The 25,757-nt window shown below is 39.2% G+C and overlaps 1 protein-coding gene across 2 annotated transcripts in view; it reads left to right on the forward strand.

Moving 5' to 3' along the window:
• The window catches only part of LOC100353059 (transmembrane 9 superfamily member 2), a 95,246-nt gene that overhangs the window by 52,753 nt on the left and 16,736 nt on the right, over positions 1–25,757 (forward strand). For both annotated transcript variants that reach the window (XM_070066948.1, XM_070066947.1), the window contains exons 13-15: positions 16,886–17,045; positions 19,042–19,190; positions 23,460–23,571. In XM_070066948.1, the coding sequence (XP_069923049.1) occupies positions 16,886–17,045; positions 19,042–19,190; positions 23,460–23,571 (421 nt within the window). The remainder of the gene's footprint in view (positions 1–16,885; positions 17,046–19,041; positions 19,191–23,459; positions 23,572–25,757) is intronic.

Genomic DNA, 25,757 nt, shown 5'->3' on the forward strand with positions numbered 1-25,757 from the left:
CCCTGTTTTATCTGCATTGTTTTCATCTTTTTGTACATCTTAACCTCTAGTACAAAGAAGTGGCAATGTTGCATGGGATTTTGATTTTGTTTTTGAAGCAGATTTCATAAATGCTTATCTTAGCTTTATATTTTGCACTGCAGAGTATGCTAGAGTGGCAATTTATGCATGAGTTTTTGTTATTCTCCTCTTTGCTGCCTTCTGTGATTGTTTCTTCCTGTCTCGCGTAGTTATCGCAGCATCATTAGTGACTGCAATTCCAAGGTACACTCATAGTCAAAGTGGGGGTCAGGGATTCTGTGCAGTGCCTGTGAGAGTTGCTCATCCAGTTCCCTGATTATACAGATGCAGGATCTTTGGCCAGACTGTAGAGCAACTTGTTCAAGGTCAACTACTTCATGAATAAAAGTGTTGCAAGGTTTAGGCTTTTACCACCAAATTCCTTGGTATGTTTTTGTCTTAGTTAGCTTGGACTACTATGACAAAATAGAGTAGATGGGAGGCTTAAACAATGGAAATTTATTTTCTCACAGCTCTGGAGGCTAGGAAGCCCAATCAGTATGCCAGCATAGTTGAGTTCTAGTGAGGGCCCTCTTCCTGGCTTGGGGATGATTGTATTCTCCTTGTGTCCTCATGTGGCACAGGAAGAGAGAGAGAGAGAGAGAGAGAGAGAGAGAGAGAGAGAAACTCCCTGGTGTCTGTTTTTATTTTTTAAAGCTTTTATTTAATGAATGCAAATTTAATAGGTACAACTTTAGGAATATAGTGGTTCTATCCCCCATACCCACACTCCCACACCTACTCCTGTCCCACCTCCTACTCCCTCTCCCATCCCATTCTTCATTATGGTTCATTTTTAGTTTAACTTTATATAAAGAGGACCAACTCTATGCTAAGTATAGATTTCAACAGTTTGCACCCACCCCCACACAACATATAAAGTACAATTTGAGGACAAATTTTGCAGTTAATTCTCATAGTACAACTCATTAAGGACAGAGGTCCTACATGGGGAGTAAGTGCACAGTGACTTCTGTTGTCCATTTAACAATTGACACTTTTATTTATTTATTTATTTATTTATTTTTAATGAATATAAATTCCCAAAGTACAGCTTATGGATTACAATGGCTTTTTCTCCCCCCATAACTTCCCTCCCACCCGCAACCCTCCCCTCTCCCGTTCCCTCTCCCTTTCCATTCACATCAGGCCAGGGAGTGCAGTGGAGGATGGCCCAAGTCCTTGGGCCCTGCACCCCATGGGAGACCAGGATAAGTACCTGGCTCCTGCCATCGGATCAGCATGGTGCGCCGGCCACAGCGCGCTGGCTGTGGCAGCCATTAGAGGGTGAACCAACGGCAAAAGGAAGACCTTTCTCTCTGTCTCTCTCTCTCTCTCACTGTCCACTCTGCCTGTCAAAAAAAAAAAAGATTCATTTTCAATTCTCTTTATATACAGAAGATCGATTTAGCATATATTAAGTAAAGCTTTCAAAAGTTTGCACCCACATAGACACACAAAGTGAAAAATAATGTTTGAGTACTAGTTATAGCATTAAATCTCAATGTACAGCACATTAAGGACAGAGATCCTACATGAGGAGTAAGTGCACAGTGACTCCTGTTGTTGACTTAACAAATTGACACTCTTGTTTATGGCATCAGTAATCACCCTAGGCTCATGTCATGAGTTGCCAAGGCTCTGGAAGCCTTTTGAGTTCACCGACTCTGATCATATTTAGACAAGGTCATAGTCAAAGTGGAAGTTCTCTCCTCCCTTCAGAGAAAGGTACCTCCTTCTTTGATGATCTGTTCTTTCCACTGGGATCTCACTCACGGAGATCTTTCATTTAGGTGTTGTTTTTTTTTTTTTTTTTTTTTTTTTTTTTTTTTTTTTTTTTGCCAGAGTGTCTTGGCTTTCCATGCCTGAAATACTCTCATGGGCTTTTCAGCTGGATCCGCATGCCTTTAGGGCTGATTCTGAGGCCAGAGTGCTGTTTAAGACATCCGCCATTCTATGACACTTTTATTTATGACATCAGTGATCACCCGAGGCTCTTGCCATGAGCTGCTAAAGACTATAGTAGCCTTTTGTGACCACAAACACCATCAGTATTTAGACAAGGCAGTAAGCAAAGTGGAAGTTCTCTCCTCCCTTCGGAGAAAAGTACATCCTTCTTTGATGGCCCCTTTTTCCACTGGGATCTCACACACAGAGATCCTTCATGTAGGATATTTTTTGCCAGAGTCTTGGCTTTCCATGCCTGAAATGCTCTCACAGGGCTTTCAGCCAGACCAGGAAGCCTCAAGGGTTGATTCTGAGGTCAGAGTGTTGTTTACAGTGAATGTCATTCTAGGAGTCTGCTGTGTGGACTGCTTCCCATATTGGACTTTCCTTCCTTTTTAATTCTGTCTATTATTATTACCAGGCACTTGATATTATTTATATGATCTCTTTTACACTTAATCCTCTCTATATGTTCACTTTAACACTTAATATGATCACATTAACAATTAAGATGGTATTTTTAAAAAAAAGATTTATTTATTTATTTGAAAGGCAGAGTTACAGAGAGGCAGAGGCAGAGAGAGAGGTGGAGAGAGAGAGAGAGAGAGAGAGAGAGAGAGGTCTTCCATCCGCTGGTTCACTCCCTAATTGGCTGTAACTCCCGGGGCTGTGCTGATCCCAAACCAGGAGCCAGGAGCTTCCTCTGAATGCAGAGACTCAAGGACTTGGGCCATCTTCCACTACCTTCCCAGGCCACAGCAAAGAGCTGAATCAGAAACTCTATGGAGCAGCTGGGACTCGAACTGGCACCCACATGGGATGCCGGAACTGCAGGCGATGGCTCTACCTGCTATGCCACAGTGCCGGCCCTATGATGGCATTTTTACCACCAATTTTAGTGGGATTGAAGTCCCATGTGATGTCTCTTTTTAAATGGACACTAATCTTGTCATGGAGACCTTACTTATATGACATCTAAACCTAATTAGGTCCTAAAGGGTTCATCTCTAAGTTCATCACATATGAATTTGGGGGAGGGGCACAATTCAGTCCATAGCATCTTTTATTCATATATATCTGGGAAAAAATATTCTCTCGATATGTTCTGAAGGACAGTCTTTACTTTCAATTGTAAGAAAATAGTAATGGATTCTATTTTCACTCTCATGATACTTAAATTCTGTTTGTAATGAAATTCCTGTGTCCTTGATGCTAGAGGTGTACCATAATCAGGGAAGAGGACCTACACTGAAAGTTTAACAGTGCAAATTCAGTGACATGGACATTAGACTGATTCATGAGAAAAGATGCTTTAATAATGCTCTGTGACGGAGTATAATGCCATAAAGGATACAGTGCAGTGATATATTCCGTATTCAGATAATATTTTTATCTACATGTGATTTGTTTCCCCTAAACCCTAGGGGAAAAAGCTGAGATCACTGAAAGGGTTGAACATTGAAAATTTGCACGTCAAATATGTGTATCTCAGAATTTTTGATTTCTTTCGAATAGGCAAAGTGAACCCCCTCCCTCTCACCACCTTGAATAGGACCATCTGTTTTTTCTATAACTCTTTTCAAGGGAACTAGAATTGGGTGGTCTTTCCTGAGGTGAATGCTTTAATAATACATTTTTGTCAGAAAGTGATTCCTTGACAGTTTTTCAGCTATTTGTTGCTTTGAGGTCAAGACTGAGCTGAATCTGGAGTGGAATACATTTGACAACAAAGTGCTATTGTGTGATAGTCATTTATACAGGATTGTAATACAAGGGATATCGTATGCAAGAACCAGTCAATAATCCATCTACTATTTTCTGCATTATGTAGTAACTCATTCAGTATTCTTACTGTGGCTTTTGTTTTGTTTTGTTTTTACCACATTTGAGGGATTATGCTAGGCACTGCGTATGAAATGAATATAAATTTCCCCTGAAACTCTGCCTTCAAATAATTTATAATGTAATGGGTTGTTGGAACAGGTGGAGGGGATGATAAGAGATGTGAAATATTAACAGTTCTATCTGGCAGTAAGTACTAGGAGTAACAAGAGGGGGTATAGAGTATGCGGGTTCAGATGAGGAAAGGGGAATTCCCAGTTTGGGGCGCCTGAAAGGCTTTGAGAAAGTGATGATTAATCCATGATTTGAAAGGTACTTAAAATTTAATACAGCTTGCTCAGTTAGTTAACTTCTCTCTCTTGTGTGTTTCTATTTTATCTCTCCACTGAGGCTTCTTTTCTGCTCAGAAATATATTCAGATCTTTCCTTTCTACTCCCCAGACCTACCACTTACATTTGTTTTTCAAAAAGTCTTAAGAATTTAACAAAAGATTATATATTTTATTTTTGTGATAATATTTGCAAAAATGTGAAAACCACAGACATAATATTTAAAATATTTATTTATTTCAAAAATTATGTACAGTGGATTTAATTTTTTTGGTGTACAGTACATTGAGTTTTGAAAAATTCATAATCATATAACCACTATCACAATCAAGATACAGAATGTGTCCACCCTCTAAAATTCCCTCGTGCTACACCATTGTGGTCAACCCTTTTCCCCATCCCCACCTTTGATTTGTTCTCGACCCCTAGATTTTTGTCTTTTCCAGAATGTCTTATAAGTCAACCTTACAGAAAATCAGACAGAATCTTTTGGATCTGGCTTGTCTAACTTGTTTCTTTTTATTTCTCAACAATTTTCTGTTGCATGATTGTGCCATAGTTTATGTGTTTACTAGGTAACAAGTGTTCAGTTTACTTTCAGTTTTGGATGATTATAAATAAACAATACCATAAAGTCTATAAACATCAAAACCTGATGGGAACATAAGTTTTTATTTTGCTTTGGTAAATACTTAGGATTGGAATTATTGGGTTATCTGATAAATACAAAAATATAAAAAAAGAAACTACCCAATTGTTTTTCAAAGTGATTGCACCATTTTGCATTCCTACAAGAAATTATTTCTGAACATTCTTTTCAACACTTGGTATTGTCAATTTTATTTTTCATTCAAATAGGCCTGTGGTGGTATTTCACTGTGTTTTGAATTTGTAATTTTGTAAAGACTAATGATGTTGAGCATCTTTGCATGTTCTTACTTGCCATCCATATCTCTTCTTTGGTGAAGTGTGTGGTCAAATCTTTTGCTCATTTTTTATTGGGTAGTTTTCTTATTGTTGAGTTTGGAGAGGTTTTTTTTAAGTATATTCTGGATACAAGCACTTTGTCAGATATATGGTTTGCAAATATTTTTCTCAGTGCTTTGCATTTTAAGCTCTTAACAATGTCTTCTGAAAAGCAAAATATTCTAATTTGGATGATTCATATTTATACAATTTTTTCTTTTACGCATACAACACAAAAAGTGTTGTATGTAATAATTCTTTGCTTAACCCATTGTATGTAAGAACTCTCCCTAACCCAAGATCAAAAATAATTTTTGTTTTCTAATAGAAAAGGTATAGTTTTGCATTTTGTATTTAAGTACAAGATAAATTTTGATTTAATTTTTGTGTATGATGTGATTTGTGGATCAAAATCCCCCCCCCCCCCTTTGGATGTTCTGTGGTTCTAGTACTAATACAATCTTGAATTACTTTGACACTTTTTGAAGTCAGCTACCCACTTTGGTATGTGCCAGTTTCTGGACTGCCTGTTCCACTTATCTATATGTCTATTATTTCCCAATACCCCATTGTCTTGATTACTAAACTTTTAATAAAAATTTGAAATCAAGTGATGTGAATCTTCCAATTTTGTTTTTTCTTCTTTAAGATTGTTTTAGTCATTCTAGTTCCTTTCCTTGTCATACAAATTTTAGTAACAGCCTGTCAATATGTACAAAAAATCCTGCTTGGGTTTGATTTTAATTACATTGAACCATAGATCAATTTGTGGATCACTGACAGCTTCATAGTATAGAGCCTTCTGATCCATGAATCTGGTATTTGCCTCCATTTATTTAAAATCCTCTGATTTTTTATACATGTTTTGTAGTTTTCTGCATACATATCCATCACATACCTTGTTAGATATTTTTAAAGATTTACTTTATTTGAAAGGCAGGGTTACACACACACACACACACACACACAGAGCGAGCGAGCGAGCGAGCGAGCGATCTTCCATCTGCTGGTTCTCTCCTATAGACTACTAGATGGCTGTAATGGCCGGGGCTGGGCCAGTCTGAAACCGTCAGCCAGGAACTTCATCTGTGTCTCCCACATGGGTGCAGGGGCCCAAGCACTTGGGCCATCTTCTGATTCTTTCCCAGGCACATTAGCAGGGAGCGGGATCTGAAGTGGTGTAGCTGGGACTTGAACCCATACCGATATGGGATGCTGGCACTGCAGATGGTGGCTTAACCTGTTACTCTGCAGTGCCAGCCTCTACCTTGTTTGATTTATACCTACATAATTCTTTTTTTGAGAGGGTGCTGTTGATGGTGTTTTAAGTGTGAGTGGGAGGGAAATTATGGGGGGGGGAAGCCATTGTAATCCATTAATTGTACTTTGGAAATTTATATTTACTAAATAAAAAATAAAAAAAAGAAAAAGAAAAAAAAGAAAGTGAATTTCAATTTTTCATTGCAGGCTTACAGAAATAAAATTGATTTCTAAATATTTCCTGTATATCCTGTCGTCTTGTTAAACTCATTCATTAATTCTAGAAGCCTTTTTTGTAGAGTCTTTTTTTTTTTTTTTTTGTAGATAGTCATGTTAACTGTGATTAGACATAGTTGTATTTCTGCCTTTCCAGTCTGGACATTTTATATCTTTTTGCTGCTTTACAGTACATGTACAGTACATATTGGAAGTCTACTTCCAATATGATGTTGAAGAGTAATGAGAGTGGATATCTTTACCATGTTTCCTACTTCAAAGTGAAAGAATCTGCCTTTTACCATTAAGTACAATGGTAGCTATGGATATTTCATATATGCATTTGCCAGGTTGGGAACATTCCCTTCTATTAGCCATACTCATCCTTCTGAAATGCTTTTATCTCTCATTGTTCCTGTCATTGTACTAGTTCTTCTACGATGTGCTCCCTTTTCTTAATTTCCTTCTTTCATTCTTTAGACTACCACATGCAAACTTTCCTCTTAGTTATATTCTTACCTCTTGGTTCTTCTCCCCCCTCCCCTTCCTTCACCCCTACTTCCCCCTCTTTCTCTTCCTTTTACTTTTTCATGTTCTTTCCTTAAGTCCTCTGTTTCTATGGACTTGTCCATTCTAGGTATCTAATATAAATGGAAGGATAACATATGACCTTTGTTTTCTAACTTATGGACAGAGTTGTCTTTCCATTTATGCAATTTCTTTAATTACTTTACATTACATTTTGTATAATTTCAGTTCTTTCCGATTTTATTGAAACTTGTTTTATGGTTTAATCTATGGCCTGTCCTGGAGAATTTTCCATATACACTTGAGAAAATATATATTCTGCTCTTGTTGGGTAGATTGTTTTGTATATGACTGTTAGGTCTAGTAGGCTTATTGTATTGTTAAAGTATTCTATTTCATTTTTCACCTTCTGTATAGTTGTTCTATCCATTCGTGAAAGTGAGGCATTTAATAAGTCATCAACTGTTATTGAATTGTGTACTTCAGCCTTCAATTTTCTTTCAGTTTTTGATTCATATATATTGAGAAATCTGCTGTCAGATACATCTATGTTTATAATTATCATTTACTTTTAATGTTATAAAATTTCCATATTTGTTTCTCATAAAACTTTTTGTATGAAAGTATATTTGGGCTGGCGCCGTGGCTCACTAGGCTAATCCTCCGCCTTGTGGCGCCGGCACACTGGGTTCTAGTCCCGGTTGGGGCGCCGGATTCTGTCCCGGTTGCCCCTCTTCCAGGCCAGCTCTGCTGTGGCCAGGGAGTGCAGTGGAGGATGGCCCAAGTGCTTGGGCCCTGCACCCGCATGGGAGACCAGGATAAGTACCTGGCTCCTGGCTTCGGATCAGCGCGGTGCGCCGGCCGCGGCGGCCATTGGAGGGTGAACCAGCAGCAAAGGAAGACCTTTCTCTCTGTCTCTCTCTCTCACTGTCCACTCTGCCTGTCAAAAAAAAAAGTATATTTGTTCTGAAGGAAGTGTAATCACTCCAGCTCTCTTTCGGTTATTATTTACCACACACACACACATGCACATTTCTCTTTTTATTTTAAACTATTGTGTTTTTATGTCAAAATTATGCCTGTTGTAGGCATTGTATATTTGGATCATGCTTTTTCTCCCATTTCATTAATTTCTGCCTCTTCATTAGAATAAATTTAATTCATTTGTATTTAGAGTAATTATTAATAATGTAGGATTTACATTCGTCATTTTGCTATTTCTTTTGTCCTTTTTGTTTATTTCTTTTGTGCTTTTTTCCCTCTGTTACTGCCTTCTGTAAGTAGATATTTTTTAGTGTACCATTTCCCCTCTGTCATTCCTTTTACTATTTTTTGAGCTTGTTTTTAGTGTTTGCTTTATGGATCACAATTAGTATCTTAGTTTATATAACAATTTAGTTTAGATTAATAACAACTTAATTTCAATATTATATAAACCTTTGCCTTTCCCTCCTTCATGCTATTTTATCAACTAATTATATCTTTATACTTTGTATGCCCATCAACACAAATTTATAATGATTTAATTATGAGTTGTCGTTTAAATTAAACAGGCAGAAAAGAAATTTTAAACTAATTGTTCAACGTGAGATTGTGGGCAAGTTCTTTAAATTTCTTTTTTTTTTTAAGATTTATTTATTTTTTTGAAAGTCAGAGTTACACAAAGTGAGGAGAAGCAGAGAGAGAGAGAGGTCTTCCATCTGCTGGTTCACTCCCCAATTGGCTGCCACGGACGGAGCTGTGCCAATCTGAAGCCAGGAGCCAGGAGCTTCTTGCCCGTCTTCCACATGGGTGCAGGGGCCCAAGGACTTGGGCCGTATTCTACTGTTTCCCAGGTCGTAGCAGAGAGCTGGATCAGAAGTGGAGCAGCCGGGTCTCGAACCGGCACCTATATGGGATGCCAGCGCTTCAGGGCGTTAACCCACAGTGCAGGCCCCAAGTTCTCGAAATCTCTAAGCTTATATGTTTTCATATTCATTCTGGAAATACTGTTATAATTTATTTTCCGATGGTTCCTATAAGTGCCTAGCATGGAACAAGTGCTCAATAAATTGTAGCTGTGGTAGCTACCATTTTCTTTCACAATCTTGCCTTTACTCATGCTGCTCCATTTTAATGCCTTTTTCCCAATTTCCCTGTGCCGATTTCCACTAATTCTGTAAGTCCCACCACTTCCATGCTCTCAAATTGTACAATGTCTATTACCCTTATTACAACATTTATTACAGTCTTGCTTAGGTTGTGGTTGTTTATGATATGTGAACAACATAGTTCTCATTCTATATTTTGAAACTCATGAGATGTGTACTATGTTTTCTTCATCTCTATATCTTTCATAGTGTGTAACTCAGTGCCTTATACATGGAGTAATTACCTAGAAAATGATTATTTTGTGATTGAATAATGTAAATAATTTTAAAATGACAAAGATTTATTTTCCTAGTTCTATTAGTAGAATTGAATGCAATTTTAAAGCAATAAACCAGGTGTGATACAAAGGACATATTTCCTTTAAATGGTTTATAGGCTATCTGTGTAGATGGGAGAGAGAATCATAAAGTATTGAGAGTCTTAATTCTCAAAATTTGGTAGATTTACAGAGAATTTCAGTACCTCACATTATATAAATAGGTTTGTATTTAAATGGAGAAGCACTTAGACTAAAAAACACATGAAGGTCTCCAAAAAGTTAATGGAAATACATAATGCAAAAAACTATCCATGAATTTCAATTTTTCGCACCAAAATAACCATATCTTTTAATTCAAAATTTTCCAATAACTTTTTGAAGTGCACTCTTATATGTCCCAAAAAGGAATCTGAAGATAGTAAACAGTATACTTTCCCTGGATGTAGCTCCAAAAGTGGCAGGCAGGGAATGGAAGAAGCAGTGTAGTTTGATTGGCAAGCACCCACATTTTAAAATTGGAAGATGGTTTGAATTTCATCCATCACTAAGTATTAGGTGAATGATTTTGGGTAAGTCCTATAACCTTTCTGATTGTCCATTTCCTTGTCTATAATGCCTGTGTCACAGAGCTGTTTAGAGAAATAAATGATCTAATGGATTGTGGAATTGTTTTGTGAGCTATGAATCATTTTTGGTCATTATTTTCTTCTGGGTTCTTACTGCTCTGTTTTCGTCATTCTGCTATAGCATTTCGCCTGTTGTAGAGTAATTTACTTGTTTATGCCTGTCTCCCACTAGATCAAGCTTTTTCAGAACAAGGATTTTTGTCTTATTTATCTTTGAACAGCAGGGCATAACACATAGGTATTTAATATTTGATGAATGTGTGAATAAATGTTTCAGGTAGAAGTTGGACCCAGGTAACCTCATAAATTTCCTTCTAGTTTTGCTGTTTAATATTCTATGAGAAGGTCTGGAAATAATTAGAGACTGACATAAGAAGAACCATTTAGAATATAAAAGCCTGAAGTTGAAAGACAGTTACAGATGTGTTAAACACATTTTAACATTCCAGAGTGTACTTTGTAAAGGGAACATATTGAGATGGCTTAATTGAGCTTATGTATAAGACAGGAGGTTATGATTTATCAAGTGAGAAGTAATTTTCCTGGCTAAGGAATGATAGCAGCTGAAATGAATCTCTCAAAATCTAGAAAATTTGGCAGAGGAATATTGTAGCTAAACAAATTCATTAGAGCAGAAAGGTATTAAAAACATTTTGAGAAGTGTGGTTAAATCATGGAAAACCAGGTTTCCTTATTAAGATGCCAGAAATTTTTGAAACATAAGGTGAAGGGTTTTGGTTGTTGTTGTTGTATCTGTTGTCTGAAAAGAATTGAAGCTATATTTGCAACAGGAGCAGAGACAGCAGAGTAGATATTCCAAATATAAAAGATGTTAACAGAAAAGATAATAAACACAACAGTGAAAGATGAAATAGAAAACAGTAAAATGGAAGAACAAATGACTCAGTTGGTTTAGTAAAGACCAAATCACTTATTGTAAGAGCTAAGAAAGCATCAAAAACAATGATTCTAAATAATAAATTGAGAAGATATGGCAAATATGAAGGTAGTACTAGAATATCTTAGACTTTAAAAAGTCTTTTATTTATTTGTTTATTTTTTGCTTTATTATTACATTTTTTAGCATTTTAAAGGAATTTATTTTTACATTACATTCTCAGGGTCACAGCAAATGCAGGATAATTACTACCAACATAGTTTTCATCAATTTTCATGTTAATGTGATGTTACTACGTAGAGAACAGATTCAATGTAGTTCACAGACACAATCCCAAGAATATGATACTTCCATTTTTCTTCCTCCCTCCTTCCCTCCCTCCCTTCCTTCCTTTCCTTTTGGCTTTATGAGATAACATTTTTTGACAGGCAGAGTTAGTGAGAGAGAGAGAGAGAGACAGAGAGAAAGGTCTTCCTTTTCCGTTGGTTCACCCCCTAAATAGCCGCTATGGCCAGTGTGCTATGGCCGGCGCACTGTGCCGATCCGAAGCCAGGAGCCAGGTGCTTCCTCCTGGTCTCCCATGCAGGTGCAGGCCCCAAGGACCTGGGCCATCCTCCAGTGCCTTCCTGGACCACAGCAGAGAGCTGGACTGGAAGAGGAGCAACAGGGACAGAATCCAGTGCTCCAACCGGGATTAGAACCCGGGGTGCCGAGCCACAGGTGGAAGATTAGCCAAGTGAGCCGTGGCGCTGGCCAAGATAACATATATATTTTTTTTTAAAAAATTATTTATTGATTTGAGAGGTAGAGTTACAGAGAGAGACAGAGAGAGAGAGAGACAGAGAGAAAGGTCTTCCATCCACTGGTTCACTCCCCAAATGGCCTCAATGGCTGAAACTGAGCTAATCCAAAGCCAGGAGCCAGTAGTTTCTTCCGGGTCTCCCATGTGGCTGCAGAGGCCCAAGGGCTCGGGCCATCTTCTACTGCTTTTCCAGGCCACAGCAGAGAGCTGGATCGGAAGTGGAGCAGCCGGGACTCAAACCAGCACCCATATGGGATGCCAGCAGAGTAGTAGGCGGAGGCTTAGCCTACTACACCACAGTGCCAGCTGAGATAATATTTTTTATTTATGTTATAGTCAAAGGCTTAGTGTACCACTAAATACAGAGTTCAACAGATAACAAGTAAAAGGACTCTAGTCCTGTGGGAATATGGACAAGGGCCATAAACAATAATTACATGAGATGATGAACATTTCACTCATGTAAAGTAAATTTTAAAATCATAAAGTTTTTTTACCCGTATACAATAAATTTTCTTTTTTTTCATCTTTTGTTTAATAAATATAAATTTCCAAAGTACAACTTTTGGATTATAGCGGCTTTCCCCACCATAACCTCCCTCCCACCCACAATCATCCCATCTCCCACTCCCTCTCCCATCCCATTCTTCATTATTAAAACTATAGTAGTATATCATTCTTAGCCATTGGTTTGTCAAAGATATAAAACAAAGTTTGCCAAAACTACATTTGCAGCAATATTGACACACACAGGCATTTCTTTCTTTGTTTTTGTTTCTGGTTTTTTTTTTTTGATTTTTTTTCTTTATTACTTCCCACATATAATGGAGAACATGTGGTGCTTGGGTTTCTCTGCCTGGCTTATTTCATGCAATATGATGTCCTCCAAGTGCATTCATTTCAGTGCAAATGGTAGAATTTCATTCTTTTGTATACCTAATATTTCATTGTATATATCTATACACATTTTCTGTACCCATTCATCTTATGATAGACGCCTTGGTTGATTCCATGATTTGGCTATTGTGAACCATGCTTATTTTTTAAATAAACATGGTGGTGCAAGTGTTTATTTGATACAACATAAAAACCAACACATAGATCAACAGAACAGAATACACAGCCAGAAGTTAATCCACAGACATTCAACCAGCTTATTTTTGACAAAAGTGCACAAACCATATGTTGGAGAAAGGATATTCTCTTCAATAATGGTGCTGACAAAACTAGATATATGTATGTGAGAGAATGAAATTAGATTCATAGCCCTCACCATATACAAATGTCGACTCAAGGTAGATCAAAGACCTACATTTAAGAAAAGACTATAGACCGGCGCCACAGCTCACTTGGCTAATCCTCTGCCTGTGGTGCCGGCACTCCGGGTTCTAGTCCCGGTTGGGGCGCCGGTCCTGTCCCGGTTGCTCTTCTTCCAGTCCAGCTCTCTGCTGTGGCCCGGGAGTGCAGTGGAGGATGGCCCAAGTGTTTGGGCCCTGCACCCGCATGGGAGACCAGGAGGAAGCACCTGGCTCCTGGCTTTGGATTGGTGCAGTGCGCTGGCCGTAGCGGCCATTTGGTGAGTGAACCAATGGAAGGAAGACCTTTCTTTCTCTTTCTCTCACTGTCTAACTGTGCCTTCCAAAAAAAAAAAAAAAAAAGAAACTGAGACTGTAAATTTCCTGAAATAAAATGTAGCAAAAACACTATAAGACGTTGGTGCAGGTGGTGACCTTTTAGGTAAGACCTCCAAAGGACAGGCAACAATAGTAAAGCTAGATGAATGGGATTATATCAAACTCAGAAGCTTCTGCACAGCAAAGGAAACAATAAATAGAGTGAAGAGACATCCAACAGAATGGGAACAAGCATTTGCAAGCTACCTGGCAAATGATTAATATCCAGACTATGTCAGCAACTCAAAAAATTCAACAACAAACAAAACAACCAGTCCTGTTAGGAAATGGGCAAAGGGCCTATAAACAGATAGTTCTCAAAAACAGAAATACAAAGGACCAACAAATATATGAAAAAATGCCCAGCATCACTAGCCAACAGAGAAATGAAATGAAAACTACAATGAGATATCACTTTAGCCCTGTCAGAATGGATATTATCCAAAAGACAGAGAGTAACAAATGTTGGACAGGATGTGGAAAAAGGGGAGCTCTTATACACTGTTGGTGGGAATGTAAATTAGTGCAGCTACTGGGGAAAACAGTATGGATATTTCTTTAAAACCTAAAAACAGATTTGCCAAATGATCTAGCAATCCCACAACTGGGTATATACCCCCAAACACGAACATGTTGTATCAAAGAAATACTTGCACCACCATGTTTATTTTATTTGAAACAGAGAAATGAGAGAGAGCCAGGTAGAGATTTATTTTGAAGGCAGAGACAGAGATCTTCAATTATTGTTTTACTTCCCAAATATGCACAAGGGCCAGTTCTGGGCCAGGTTGAAACCAGGAGCCAGGAACTTCTTATTTTTAAAAAAATATTTATGTATTTATTTGAAAGTCAGAAAGAGAGAGAGAGAGAGAGAGAGAGATGCTGCATCCACTGGTTCACTCCCCAGAAGGCCACAACAGCCAGGGTTTAGCCAGAAGCCAGGAGCCAGGAGCCAGAAGCCAGAAACTTCATCCAGGTCACCCATGTTGGTGGTAAGGGCCCAAACACTTGGGCCATATTCTGCTGCCTTTCCAATACCGTTAGCAGGGAGCCAGATCAAAAGTGGAGCAGCCAGGATATGAACCTGTGCCCATATGGGATGCTGGCATCACAGTTGGCAGCTTTACCCACTATGCAACAATGCAGGCCCAAGAGAGAACTTACAAATAATGAGGTAAACCAGAGATTTCCTTCTCTTTCGTCAAAAATAGATGTGCCTCGTGGAGAAGGTTCAGGAGCCTCACCATCAAGGTTTTATTATAGTATAGTGGCCTAGAAAAGCCTTGCTCTTAAAAAATCAGACAGCTGAGTCTGACCTTGAGCAAAGTACTTAATATTCCTAAAAGACATTAAAAAGGAAATCTCTTTCCATAAGTCTTATTTGTCATACGTCTGGGTTACTCATCTACTTTTTCTATATGTTTTTGCCTGCTTTCCATTCCATTTGTGTGTGTGTGTGTTTAAATGCTGCTCTCTAAGACATTTTATCAGCTCTATCTGCCAACCCATTTATTGAAGTTTTAATTCCTCTTGTCATATTTTTAATTCCCAGGAGTTCTTTTATTTTCTCAATAGTCTTTAAAATTTCTTCTTGTTTTATGGTTGCAATATCTCCTCCAATCTCTCTGAGGATGTCAGTGGTATATTTTCTTTTTAAAAGTTTTCTTCTGAGCTTCAGAGACCTTTCCCAAGAGAACACACCTCCAGTCTTCTGCTGGGGTCAGGAATGGTAGTTATTTGGCTCTGCAGAGTTGGGGAGGGAATCTGCAGGTCTCTCAGCTGCTTAAGCTGACTTTTCAAGCCATACTCCTGATTTCTGCCTTTTTATAGGGGTACACCGCATGGCAAATTCCTGAGCCTTTTTGGTGTTCTGTGGCATAAATTGAGTTGCCTCTCAGCTCTCTCTATTGATGACTTGGGAGGTAGATTTCTCTGTTCTACTAACCAGTTACTATTTGTCCATTTGCTCTCTGATTTCCAAAACTTTCTGCTAATGTCTTCTCTCCTGTATCTCTCAAGCTTGCAAAAATACTCCTTTAAAATTTCCTTACTGAAATTTCAGCAGTTTTGAGGAAGGAGCAGAGCTATATGTTGCGAGTTTAATCTACTATCTTTAACCAAAAGACTCTTAATTCTTTGTTTTTATTTCATTTCCATCAATTTACACTTTTACTATCACCCTGTATGCAAATCCTTACTACTTTATGTCTAGACTCCTTTTCTCTATCTTCTTCTCCCTTAGCTCTGTCCTTCATAGTGCTGTAAATTCATCTTCCTGAAACACTTCACTGGGAATCACAGCTTAGGCTGTAAAACCCTTCAGGTGCATTCTGATGTTGAGAGGATAAAGTCAGCATTCCTTAGCCTGATAGTGAAGGCCTTCCAAAATGAGCCTTTATTCACCTTTTTAAAAAAGATTTCTTTATTATTTGAAAGTCAGAGTTACACACAGAGAGAAGGAGAGGCGGGGGGTGGGGTGGGCCTTCCATTCACTGATTCACTCCCCAGTTGGCCACAATGGCTGGAGCTGCGCCTATCCGAAGCCAGGAGCCAGGAATTTCTTCCTGGTTTCCCATGTGGGTGCAGGGGCCCAAGGACTTGGGCTATCCTCCACTGATTTCCCAGGACATAGCAGAGAGCTGGGTCGGAAGTGGAGCAGCCGGGTCTTGAACCGGCACCCATATGGGATGCTGGCACTGCAGGTGGCAGCTTTACCCACTACGCCACAGCGCCAGCCCCTCTATTTACTTTTTTAACCTCATCTTTTAGGTACTCTGAAACATTCATATCTATAATCACACCATACCAACCTGTAGCTTTGGTAAACCTTGTCTGGATCAAGTAAGAGCAAAACAATTGGGCTTTCCTGGTGATGTATCTAGAGGACTTAGTGGTGAACTTGCTACATTTGAATGAATGATAGAAAATTTTTCATTTCAAGTGAATATCTGTCTGACATGAGGCATCTTATAGCATGTCAGTCTAAGATTCAAAAATCAGTTTTTCAAATATGTTGTTTCTTGTGTTCACTATACTAGATATTGAATTTTCCCATGGTATATTTCTCCACACCTTATTTATTTTCTGCTAGATTATGAAGATGCAAAGATGACGATGTAGAAATAATATCCTATAATAAAAGTCTATCTTGTTATATGGTACTGAATTTAAGCCCCAGAACACAGTGAGTTAATATTCCTCTAGGATTTAATCTTGTAATTTATTATATCCTTGTGACCAAAAGAATGCTCTGACACTCATATCAAGTATATTTATAATGTTACCCTGAAGGTATATTGTTTTCTAATGATTTTTTTCTTCTCTCAGGTTTGTCTTTATTGACCTCTTCTTTATGAATATGATTATTTGGACTGAAGGGTCATCAGCTACTATCTCCTTTAGTGGGTTCATTGCCATACTTGTACTGTGGCTTAGCATATCGGTACCACTCACCCTTTTGGGAGAATACTATGGGAGTCAAGAAACGGTAAGCTTTTTTTTCTTAAGATATATTTATTTATTTGAAAGTCAGAGTTACATAGAGAGGAGAGGCAGAGAGAGAGAGAGGTCTTCCATCTGATGGTTCACTCCTCAATTGGCCACAATGGCCGGAGATGTGCTGATCTGAAGCCAGGAGCCAGGGGCTTCCTTCGGGTCTCCCACATGGGTGCGGGGGCCCAAGGACTTGGGCCATCTTCTACTGCTTTCCCAGGCCATAGCAGAGAGCTGGATCGGAAATGGAGTAGCTGGGACTTGAACCAGCGCCCATATGGGACGTTGGTGCTTCAGGCCAGGGCGTTAACCTGCTGCATCACAGCACCGTCCCCAGTAAACTTTTAAAATACTGTTCCTGACCATTGAGTGATGCCTGAAACAAAACTTCACTGTGCATATCCTACACATAGAATACAAAAAGCACCACTAGAGAAAACTACAGAGAATAATTATTTTGGAATAAAAGATATTACAAAGTTAATAAGAAACAGTAACACTTTGAAAGACAATCTTTAATGTATTTTCCACGTTTTCAACAATTTCATGGACATTTATTTTATGCAAAAAAAACCTCAAAACTCTGCATGGATTTCAAAATTTTTTGCACCAAAATCAGCTTATTTCTAAATTCCATTTTGCCATGAACTTTTTGGAATACCATCATAGATTGTTTATGTTTCCTTTTATCTCTGATGGATAGAACTTAAAGAATATGTTGTAGGAGCACTGACAGCAGCCAACTCAGAAAAGTAATAGTTATATTGGGGGAAGAAAGTTAAGATATATCCAAGAAGTTAGGCATTCAGTTTACAGATTTGAAGTTTAGCTAATTCACAAGTAGGAGAAAGGATGTAAACAACTAAATAAGGTCACACTGCAAAAGAATTGTATAAAATTATAGCATGAGATTGCAGAGGAGAAATCAGAAAAAAAAAAGACTAAAAGGGAGATGGAGTTCCACAGGGAGCAGAAAATAGAGAAATTTCTGAAAACTTTTGACAAATTCTGAGAGACAGATTCTTAGAAATTTTTGACATTACAGATTATTTCATGTTGAAATACCCCTAAATCTTGTCCAATCTCTCTTCTGGAATTTATAAAGAGGGATAAACATTCTTACTGTTCTGTGTTGGGACCAGCATTTGTGATGCATGTGTGCCTCCTACTGTGGTGGCTGTTAGCCACATGTGGTTATTAGGCTCCCCAAATGTGGCTAGTCTGAAATAAGACTTGCTGTAACTGTTCAATACAGACTGGCGTTTGAACACTCAAAACAGTAACAATGAAATAATGTAAAATATCTTATCAATAGTTTTTATATTTACTATAAGTTTAAATGACAGTATTTGGATATGTTAAGTCAAATAACGGCTGGTGCCGAGGCTCACTAGGCTAATCCTCTGCCTGTGGCGCCGGCACCCCAGGTTCTAGTCCTGGTTGGGGTGCCGGATTCTGTCCCTGGTTGCTCCTCTTCCAGTCCAGCTCTCTGCTGTGGCCCGGGAAGGCAGTGGAGGATGGCTCAAGTCCTTGGGCCCTGTACCCTCATGGGAGACCAGGAGGAAGCACCTGGCTCCTGGCTTCAGATCAGCGCAGCGCGCTGGCCGTAGCGGCCATCTGCGAGGTGAACCAACGGAAGGAAGACCTTTCTCTCTGTCTCTCTGTCTCTCTGTCTCTCTGTCTCTGTCTCTTTCACTGTCTATAACTCTCTCTCTGTCTCTCTCTCTCAATGTCTAACTCTGCCTGTCAAAAAAAAAGTCAAATAAAATAAGTTATTGGCAGATTTTATCAATTTATTTTTACTTTTCAAATGTGGTTCCTAAAAGTATTTTTAAGTACCTATGTGGCTTGCATTACATTTCTATTGCATGAGGCTTGTCTGTCTTTTTCCCATATGACATTTCATGTTCTGTTCAGATTCAGCGTTCTATATTGTGATTACATCTGTATTTTATTTCATTCTGATTTTCATCTCATTTCCTTTCGAGCAGTTTACATGCCCAGTGCACATAAACCCATTGCGTCGTGCGATCCCTCAGCAGAAGATTTTTACAAAACCACTTATTAACATCGTAGTTGGTGCTATTTTACCATTTGGATGCATTTTTACTCAACTCTTTTACATTCTAAACAGTATTTGGTGAGTATTGTAGCTTCATAATCTTAGCAGTTTTATTTTTAAAAAGTTTTTCTGTGGCATATAAGAATTGTACATCTTTATAGGGCCTAGTGAGATAACTGATACTTGTATGCTGTATTTAGCAATGATCATTTCAGGGAGGTTGGATATTGGATACTTAATACAGCTATATAGGCAGAATAAGTGTTAGTGTCCTACAGCACAGTCGGGTGACTGTAGTTTACAACAATTTCTTATATAATTTATAAGGAACTGGAAGAGAGAAGTTCAAAAGTTTCTTTTTTTTCCTAACTTAATTTTCCTGTATTTCAAGGAGGTTTAATTCTGATATAATAATACTTTATTTATCCCCCACCTTATCCCGGAAATAGCATCTGAATTGCTACCTGAACTTCCTGGGGAACTGATACTTAATTCACAAGTTTTTGACGGAAATGTCTACAAAATTTCCTTTTAAAAAATGAGCCCCTCTTCCAGGCCAGCTCTCTGCTGTGGCCAGGGAGTGCAGTGGAGGATGGCCCAAGTACTTGGGCCCTACACTCCATGGGAGACCAGGAGAAGTACCTGGCTCCTGCCATCGGATCAGTGCGGTGCGCTGGCCGCAGCGGCCATTGGAGGGTGAACCAACGGCAAAGGAAGACCTTTCTCTCTGTCTCTCTCTCTCACTGTCCACTCTGCATGTCAAAAAAAGAAAAAAATGAGCAACCTCTTGTTAAGCCTTTCTGTATGACTTAGAGAAGGTGGTCTCAAGCTGAGGCTTTTTGGTGGTGGGGGATCACTTGGAGGGAGGTCCCTACAGATGGGAAGGGACAGTTCTGATTTTTTCTGTTTTCCATACTGGCCTCCCATGTGAGATTTCATTTAGAATTCATCTGCTAAAAACCATTTGAAGGCCACTGACTTTGGGTCTTCATGCGTCCTGAGCTGTAAGTACGGGTTTTCTGTCTTCTTCCTTCCTGTCAAATATTCTGGTGGCAGGATGCATACTCCTTTTTACTTGGTATTTTAAATCTGTTGTGGTTTAAGAATTCTTTTATTTTTTTGACAGGCAGAGTTAGACAATGACACACACACACACACACACACACAGAGAGAGAGAGAGAGAGAGAGAGAGAGAGAGACAGAGAGAAAGGTCTTTCTTCCGTTGGTTCATCCCCCAAATGGCCGCTACGGCCAGCCACGCTGGGCCGATCTGAAGCCAGGAGCTGGGTGCTTCCTCCTGGTCTCCCATGTGGGTGCAGGGCCCAAGGACTTGGGCCATCCTTCACTGCCCTCCTGGGCCACAGCAGAGAGCTGGCCTGGAAGAGGAGCAACCAGGGACAGAACCTGGCGCCCCAACCAGGACTAGAACCTGGGGTACCGGCGCTGCAGGCAGAGGATTAGCCAAGTGAGCCACGGCGCTGGCCATGGTTTAAGAATTCTAACAACAATGTATGTAAATTAACAACTAGTGCTTTCTGATGAAAGTGTCTTAGTGTCCTAGCTTTGTGACAGCTATTTCAGTTGCTCTGCATCTTTTTTTTTTCTTCTACTTGCTGATTCTTGACTACATTCTGGTTTCAGAAACTGGCCAATCAGGGTGCTACTGTGGAAGGATTTTTGGAGATGGGTAAAGGCACCATAGTGTAAAACCCAGTACCCAACTATATGTTTTTGTTATACATTTTTTTCAAACAATCTTACTGACAAAACTTGCAAGTTCTCAAAAAATAGGCTTAACAATGCATGTTAATTACTCACCTTTGAAAAATGTATTATGACAAATTTGTTTGAAAGATAAATAATAAAATCTGTTACCTTGTCAGCAACTAAATATTTAGCATACTGCAAAATAGATTATGGTAGCCATATTTTCCAGATGTTTTTAATGGAAAAGTAATTTTGAAGTGAAAACTAAAAGGTTCTTTAGATGAACTAATTTTAGTTTCAATGAAAAGCAGAGTGCTTGTGTACATCTTTGTATATATTTATTATTTAGAGATTATTCTTGCCAACCCCTGTATTACGTGAGCTTTTAAAATAGAGAACTGATTGGTTCATCAGTTTCTTATCTGCAAAAGACTTTCACACTTGTTCTTATCCAAAAGTCTGAGTCATCCGGAAGCCTTTTTAAGAAGATTTATTTATTTGGGGCCGGTGCTATGGCACAGCATGTTGGGCCATATCCTGCACCACTGGCATCCCATATGGGTGCCTGTTGAAGTCCCGGCTGCTCCCTTCTAACCCAACCCTCCCCTCTAATCCAGCTCCCCTCTAACCCAGCTCACCTTCTAACCCAGCTAATATGTCTTTGAAAGCAGCAGCAGATGGCCCAAGTCCTTGGGCCCCTGGACCCATGTGGGAGACTTGGAAGAAGCTCCTGGCCCCTGGCTCCTGGCTCCTGGCTTCGGCCTGGCATAGCCCCAGTCTTGAGCCCATTAGGGGAGTGAACCACCGGATGGAATATCTCTCCATGTTTCCTTCTCCCAGTCTGTAACTCTGCCTTTCAAATATATTTATTAGAAACAATAAAATTTTATTTATTTGAAAGAGAGAGAGAGAGAGAGAAAGAGAGGGAGAATTTTGTATTTGCTCGTTCACTCTCCAAATGGCTGCAATGGCTAGGGCTGGGCCTGGTGGAAGTCAGGAGCCAGGAGCCAGGAGCCAGGAGCCAGGAGCTTCTCCCACATGGATGGCAGGGACCCAAGCACTTGGATCATCTGCTGCTGGTTTCCTAGGTGCATTAGCAGGAAGCTGTATTGGAAATGGAGCAGCTGGGACTTGAACCGGTGGCCACTGCACCACAACACTGTACCCATCTCGCCTAGAAGACTGTTTAAAATATGTTGCTTTTTTTGGGGGTCAGCACTGTGGCATACTGGGTTAAGCCACTTCCTGGGGAGCCAGCATCCCTTATGGGCACCAGTTCGAGTCCTGGCTGCTCGACTTCCAAGCCAGCTACCTGCTAATGGCCTCAGAAAGCAGTGGAAGATGGCCCAAGTCCTTGAGTCCCTGCACCCACACCGGAGACCTAGAGGAAGCTCCTGGCTCCTGACTCCTGGCTTCAGCCTGGCCAAGCTCTGGCCATTGCAACCATTTGGGAAGTGAATCAGCAGATGGAAGATCTTTCTCTCTGTCTCTCTTTTTCTCCCTGTAATTCTGCCTTTCAAATAAATAAATAAATCTTAAAAAAAGTGTTGCTCATCCCAGTTTAGCCTAGCTCTATAATGAAGAAAAAGTGTGACCTAAAGGTAATCCACACACAGTTTTAAAGATGTGTGTTTCAAAGGATATTTATAGAATCATGTGTACTACCCTGTAGAGATGTATTTGGAGAAGCTGAATGTCAGGTTTTCAAAGGCAAATTGGTATTCATCCTGTGATTTTCTGTTGTATAATATAGTTGCTGGTATTTATAGCATTTACAACCTTCCATTTCTAAAGGGAAAGCATGTTTTTTTTTTTAACTTTTATTTAATGAATAAAAATTTCCAAAGTACAGCTTATGGATTACAATGTCCCCCCCCACCCCATTACTTCCCTCCCACCCGCAACCCTCCCCTTTCCCGCTCCCTCTCCCCTTACATTCACATCAAGATTCATTTTCAATTCTCTTTATATACAGATCAGTTTAGCATATATTAGTAAAGATTTCAACAGTTCGCACCCACATAGAAACACAAAGTGAAAAATACTGTTTGAGTACTAGTTATAGCATTAAATCACAATGTACAGCACATTAAGGACAGAGATCCTACATGAGGAGTAAGTGCACAGTGACTCCTGTTGTTGACTTAACAAATTGACACTCTTGTTTATGGCATCAGTAATCAACCTAGGCTCTTGTCATGAGTTGCCAAGGCTATGGAGGCCTTTTGAGTTCACCGACTCTGATCATATTTAGACAAGGTTGTAGTCAAAGTGGAAGTTCTCTCCTCCCTTCAGAGAGAAGTACCTCCTTCTTTGATGACCTGTTCGGAAAGCATGTTTTTAAATGTGTATAGAAATCATTATAGAGGTATTGATGGGTCGCAAATGAGAAATAAATTCTCCGAGCAGAAAAACATGGGTAAGTAGCAGCACTGGTTCTGACTGCAGAGGAGATGGCCAAACTCTGAGACTCATAGAGAAGGAAATTTTTTTGGTACTAGATATATAGAAGAAGGTTTACAATAAAGAGTTAAAGGTCTAAAAAATAATTTAGAGACTTGTGTGACAGTCCATTGAGCAGAACTGAGCTGATTTTTCAATGTTTACTATTCATTCTAAACCTATTATTTTTGTTTTCAGGACTCATGAAATGTACTACATGTTTGGATTTTTTTTCATCATCTTTATAATTCTCTTTATTACATGTTCAGAAATTGCAGTTTTGCTGTGCTATTTTCATCTCCGCGCACAGGTAAAGACATAAGAGACAAATGCATCTTAAGCTTTCTGAACTTACATTATTGGAATTACAAGTCTGTGTTTAGAAAGGAATCGGAATAAATGTTAACTGTGTGGTTGCTGCGACTTGGGATTGGTTTTATATTGTGTTTTCCTAATGAGACATTTTGACTTTGATGCAGCTATCAAGTTAATGCTACTCTGATGGAAAATTTAAACAGAAAGTGATTTATTTCTGCCCGGTTGCTATAATTGCTACATAATATTAACATAGAAAGATATAGGGGACTGATTTGATATCTGGACATATAAAATATCTGGTTCAATGGTTTTCTTTTTGTTAAACAAACTTAATTTCAGAATAGTTTTAAATTTACAAAACAAGAACCATGAGGTAGTACACAGAATTTTGATATACCCCACACCCAGCTTCCCTTATTGTTAATGATGATGTTTCCATTTCAACAATTATAATTTTCTTTGAAGACTAGGCCAGGATTTTATCTTGTGGATTTGATATTGCTGCTAAAGGCACTTGTTCTCTTAAGTCCTCTAACTCTATCTTATTTTGGTAGTTAAATATGATCCTTCAAAGGTGGCAATACAAGGGTGAAGGAATGATTCTTACATACATGTTGTCTTAGAGATGTTTCTTCTTGAATTACAGGTATAAGGGTAAAAAAATAATTATGTATATATTTAACTTCATTAATATGATAGTACATTTTGTCGTAGAGAATCTGCTATGATCACTAATGAAACATATAGCAATAAGCACATAGTGGGTACATTTTTATTCCTTTGTGGGTTCTCAAGATCACCAACATATTTGGTGATTCACTGAAAGGACTTGGAGAACTAAGATATAAATGTATACGTGGCTAGAGTTTATTACAAAGCAGAGACACACAGCAGGATTAGCTGGGGGGAAAGACACAGGTGTTATATGCTGTTTCCTTTCCATGCAAGAGTATACACAATGTATTCCTTTTACTGGTAGTGAAAAAATGCAGTGAGATATCTGTAATGTTTTTGTTCAGGGAAGGCTGTTAGAGACTTAGCAGCATTGAAGAATTTTATTGGGAATGCCTCATATAGGCATCCTCTGCCTAGAAACTAAAAAAATTCAAGACTCCCAAGAGGAAATCAAGTGTTCATCATAAATCACAGTGTTTGTACAGCTGAGGTATACCAAACCAGTTTTACCAGTCAGGGAATGATTCAGTGCCAAACCCTCAGATGCAGCCATGCACCAACCTTACAAGCAAGACCCTTGTGAAAGTCGCAGCCTCAGACCTGCTATGTCGACTCTTTGTTCTGTTGACCCTGGAGCCTTTGCCTGCAGTGTCTTTACAATCCTTAGAAGTCATCCATAGAAGTTTGCAGGGTGAGAACAACTTACAGTATTGACCTGCATCATGCCCTCCCTGAGTCCTGATTTTAGCCAGTTAAAGCAAATCCTATTAACCACAATGCCTATTTTAAATTTCCACTTCATCCTTTTTTTTCATATGAGGCCTGAGGCATCAATAGCCAAGCTCAATTCTGGCCACTATGTTGAATATGAGCTAATTGCTTTCCAGGGCCAAGGCAATGTTATTTTTTTAAAGATTTATTTACTTATTTGAAAGGTAGAGTTACAGAGAGGCAGAGAGAGAGAGAGAGAGAGAGAGAGAGAGAGAGAGAGAGAGAAAGAGAGAGAGAGATATCTTCCATTCGCTGGTTCACTCCCCAAATGGCCAGAATGGCCAGAGCTGAGCCGATCCGAAGCCAGCAGCCAGGAGCTTCTTCTTGTTCTCCCACGTCCCATGTGGGTGCAGGAGCCCAAGGACTTGGGCCATTTTCTACTGCTTTCCCAGGCCATAACAGAGAGCTGGATCAGAAGTGTAGCAGTCAGGACTAGAACAAGAGCCCACATGGGATGCTGGCACTGCAGGCAGTTTACCCTCTACTACGCCACAGCACCGGCCCCCAAGGCAGTGTTATGATAGTCAGAGCACACATGTTAGAAATCCAATCCCAGAAGGCACATGTGGTATTCCTGGCAACAAGGCATTTGCGATCATGAGGGCACCTCAAGCAGGACTTACATTATATATTTTATGAAATTTCTTATAACACTTTCCCCTTATTTCTTTTAATCAATATCTTAGGAAGTTTGCTTTGTGTTCTTTTTTTTTTCTAATCACTATAATTGGC

Source organism: Oryctolagus cuniculus, chromosome X (genome assembly GCF_964237555.1).
Source record: "Oryctolagus cuniculus chromosome X, mOryCun1.1, whole genome shotgun sequence".
NCBI classification, from domain to species: domain Eukaryota; kingdom Metazoa; phylum Chordata; class Mammalia; order Lagomorpha; family Leporidae; genus Oryctolagus; species Oryctolagus cuniculus.